Below are 4,127 nucleotides of genomic sequence, written 5' to 3'. Positions count from 1 at the left end.
AAAAGATCCATTTAAATTACAAGTCAGACTAGTGAATTTCAGCTTAACAGTTTGACAAATTCACTGATGTGAGTTCAGATTCTGCAGTGCAGCCAATCTTGATTTACTGCTTGTCAGCTCAATAGCACAACAGTTAGGGCTTAGGGAGCCAAGTCTCAGGAGGTAACTGTAGTTAGTCCCAGCCCCAGTGGCTTGACAAATGTTACAGGCATTGGTGTGTGCCTGCCCCAAATCCTGACCGGATGGGGAACTGGAGGGAGGATTGTGGTGTGACCCAAGCCCATTTGGGATGCTTTCTCTTTCTGGCTAGCACATGAGCCCTCTGGTAAAACAAAATAAAAAACCACGTGTTGAATTTTGGTGTCATATCAAAGAAGAATATCCACAATTATCTGAAGATGCTACTAAAATACTACTCTTTTCCAACTTGAATGAAGTCGAATTTTTTGTATATTTCAACCAAAGCAACTTAATATAATAGGTTAGTTGCAGAAATAAGATATGAAAGTAGAGCTGCCTTTTACTAAGCCAGACATTAAAGAGATGTACAGAATGTAAAAAGCTGCTTTTCTCACTGAATTTTAAAATTTAGAATATGTAGTTCCTTTTCACAAAATTTTGTTACTTATGTTAACTTATAATGGGTTTATGACTGTTATTTTAAAATGAGTTAATACAGACTTTAACCGTCTCAGTTTTCATTTCTGATATGGTGAATAATGATAGATACAATCCACATAAACAAAAGCTTTGTGGGGTCTTAATTTCTAAGAGCATAAGGAGATCATAAGACCTTGTTTGAGAACTGCTAACCCAAGTTCTTTGTCATTACAGAAGTTGGCTCACTATCACCACATACATATTCTAGCCAGGGCAAAGGGAAAGGGGAAGACAGACCTCTATTTTTTAATTTTTATTTTTTAGAGAAATTTTAGCTATAGGGTGTGTATGCTTTCCTGAGATACAGAGAGAGACAGAGAGAGCGAGAAATCACCCCCAAGGGTGTGTGGCCATGCCGCAATCCCTTCTCCTCCATTCTCGGGGTTTGGGGCAGACATGGACACGTGCCTGGCATGAGTTTTAAGCCTCTAGGTCTGGGACTCGAATGTGGTTGACTGTGTGGGAGTCCAGGACATAATCGTTAGGCCATTTGCTTTTCCTGGGCCTCTTGTTTTAAGGAAGATATTTATTGGGTTATCAGAAAAGTCATGACGTACTTTTTTATGTTATACTATGCAAAAATGCATCATGACTCTTCCAACCCAATATATCACTTTTGCACACATCCAATCACCAGAACCTAGGCAGAAGCTGCATGGCCACATATAGTTTGTCTTGATAGCCATCTGTCCAGCTGAGACTTCTTTTACTATAGGAGAACTGGAGAACCAGTACTGGCATTTCTATCTCCCATTGCTTGGTCTGGACAAAAACCAAAAGTAATAACTGCTATTTTTATGATGTCTTACAGTTTGTATAGTTTCTCATTTCATATCTCTAAAACTGGTAGTTTCTAGGTTCAAAGCTTAAATAGTAATCCAGGATTTACTAATGTATAAAGCGAGATAACCCTTTTTTTATTTTTTGGTAGAGGTTTTCACTATAGGGCACGTGCGCTCGCCAGGCAGACAGAGAGAGACAGAGAGACAGAAAGCGAGAAATCACCCCCCAGGGGGGATGGTCATGCCGCAATCCCTTCTCCTCCATTCTCCTCTTGGGATCTTGGGCACACACACACACATGCGCCCAGCGTGAGTTTTAAGCCACTAGGTCCAGGACGCGAACCGCGGTCGACTACGTGGGAGTCCAGCGACATAGCCATTACGCTAACTGCTGGTTCCCCCTTTTGAGCTTCTCTGTCCTCATTGTAAAAAGAGTTTGTATGACATACCTCACTTGTGTATTATTTGAGATCATGTATATGAAGCTTTTGGTCCATGGTGATTTTACATGAAAGGGATGCTTCTCACCCATTCTTCTCTCCTAACAGGGCCACTCCTGTATAAATATACATTTTATTAATAGTGACAAGGCCTTGTGATTAGTTGCTAAGCAAATGATAGATAATTGTTATGAATTCAGAGGTGGGCGAGATCAAATTAGACTGAAATAGTTATTAGCATCTGAACTTTTGAGTGCAGCTGGAAGGTAGTCATTTTGAAAAGCTGCCGGGTCTGGGACTCAAACTGCATGGGAGTCCAGCAACATAGCAATTACACTAACTGCTGGTCCTCATTTTTTTTTTTTTTCAAATTGAAAAACAAAGAGATTTTTCCTATAGGGTGCACTGGCTCACCAGAGAGACAGAGATGGGGAGTGAGAGATCACTCCCCAGGGGGGATGACCACAGTGCAATTCCTTCTCCTTCATTCTCCTCTGGGGTTTTGGGCATGCATGCGTAGTCTGAGTTTGAAGCCTCTGGGTCTAAAAATCAAACTGCAGTTGACTACATGGGTGTCCAACGACATAACCATTATGCCATCTGCTGGCCCAAAGTTATCTTTATTTTGAAAGACATATCTCCTGTGGCATGGCAGTCACCATGGTTTAGAACAGCACACTTTATCCTGGAATTTTTGAAAGTTAAAATACTAGAAACATTTCAACAATCAACATGAAAAAATATGAATTCTGTTAAACCGATCTTTAAAGCTTATTAATTGTGAGTTTAAAAAATACTTCTATATTATAAATGATAATAAAGATGACATAATTTATAATTTATCTGTGTATAATTTGTGTACTAAAGAATGTGACTGTTGGGGACCAGCAGGTGGCATGGTGATTAAGGGGCTGGATACTCCCACATGGCTGCCCACAGTTCGAGTCCTGGACCTGGTAGCTTGCTTTCTCACTTCCCCTCTTTCTCTCTCTCTCTCTCTTTCTGTGTCTCTCTCTGTCAAATTAAAAAAAAATGAATAAATAAATAAAATTTAATAAATATTAAAAAAAGAATGTGACTGTCATATGTCTTTTGTATTACAGTGTTAATTGCAGTTGGTTTATGCAGTAAGCTAAAGCAGCCTGTATTTGTTTATATATTTTTTTCTATTTGCCACAAGGTGCATGTACTTGCTGAGAAAGACAGAAAAGAGAGAGAGAGGAAGAGAAGATAAGAAAGCACCCTCCATGCAGTCCCTTCTCCATTTCTCCCTTTGGGACTCGGGATGTTCACAAATGGAACTGATGTGTTTCTCAAGCCACCACGTCCAGGACTTGAACTACACAGTCGGCCATGTGGGATCCAGCTGCCTTAACCACCATGCCACCAGCTAGCCCAGCAGCTTGTATTTAAAATTTGGTTGATTTGGATTTTTTTGTTTGTTTTTGCAAAAATGTTAATTCTATAAATATGCAAATATTTTCTGTTTTACAATTACTAAATAGTATAAACCTCTACATTTGAAAAAAAAAAGTTTCTCAGACATTTCTCTGAAAAATAAGTTCTTGATTTTTTTATCCCCTTCATTCAGGTCAAAGTTGGAAATTGTAATACCCCTAAGCCAAGCTTCTTTGATTTCGAAGGAAAGCAAAAATGGTAAGAAATTTTTGGAATTTTTTTTTTTTTTAAGTTTATTCATTTCTTCCTTGAGAAAAAGACAGAAAGACAGGCACCCTCAGCAGAGTCTTCTCACCATAGTCCACTGTAGTTTCAGCTGGCCTGCATCGTGGATAGGGATGTGCTGCACGCACTCTGCGTGTTCTGGAGTCCTGGGATGCAAACCTTCTCTTGTGGGTCCAATTGGGTTACCACTGCATCACCACCTAGCCCCAGAAATTCTTAAAATCCTTAATGAGTTTGTTGTAAATGGTCTAGGTATTTGGGAATTAGAAAGGAGTGAGTAGATTAAAGAATTATTTTTATATTAATCTCTACTTTATACTGTACTAAGGGCTGGTAATTGGGAAAGGGATTAAAAGAATCTCCTTTTAGCTAAGTCTCCTACAGGATTCTTATGCCGTGATGTTGGCTGTAAGTTGTTCACCACAGACGTCTGTTTCTTATGTATGAACACATGAGAGACTAACCATAACAGCTGTTGCTAGAGATTTCCCTTTCCTACCATATAGCCTCTGGTGGTTCTCTACTTCCCTCTGGAGAGATCTTTGAAAGGCCAAGAAGATGG

At 39.5% G+C, this 4,127-nt stretch overlaps 1 protein-coding gene across 1 annotated transcript in view; it reads left to right on the top strand.

Annotated features, from left to right (window-relative positions):
• The window catches only part of ACBD6 (acyl-CoA binding domain containing 6), a 201,001-nt gene that overhangs the window by 6,816 nt on the left and 190,058 nt on the right, over positions 1-4,127 (top strand). The window contains exon 2 of the mRNA XM_006142316.3: positions 3,474-3,538. Within this exon, the coding sequence (XP_006142378.1) occupies positions 3,474-3,538 (65 nt within the window). The remainder of the gene's footprint in view (positions 1-3,473; positions 3,539-4,127) is intronic.

Source organism: Tupaia chinensis, unplaced genomic scaffold (genome assembly GCF_000334495.1).
Source record: "Tupaia chinensis unplaced genomic scaffold, TupChi_1.0 Scaffold000074_1, whole genome shotgun sequence".
Lineage (NCBI taxonomy): Eukaryota > Metazoa > Chordata > Mammalia > Scandentia > Tupaiidae > Tupaia > Tupaia belangeri.
The sequence above is the reverse complement of the archived record's forward strand: the minus strand, read 5'-3'. Positions and strand labels throughout refer to the sequence as shown.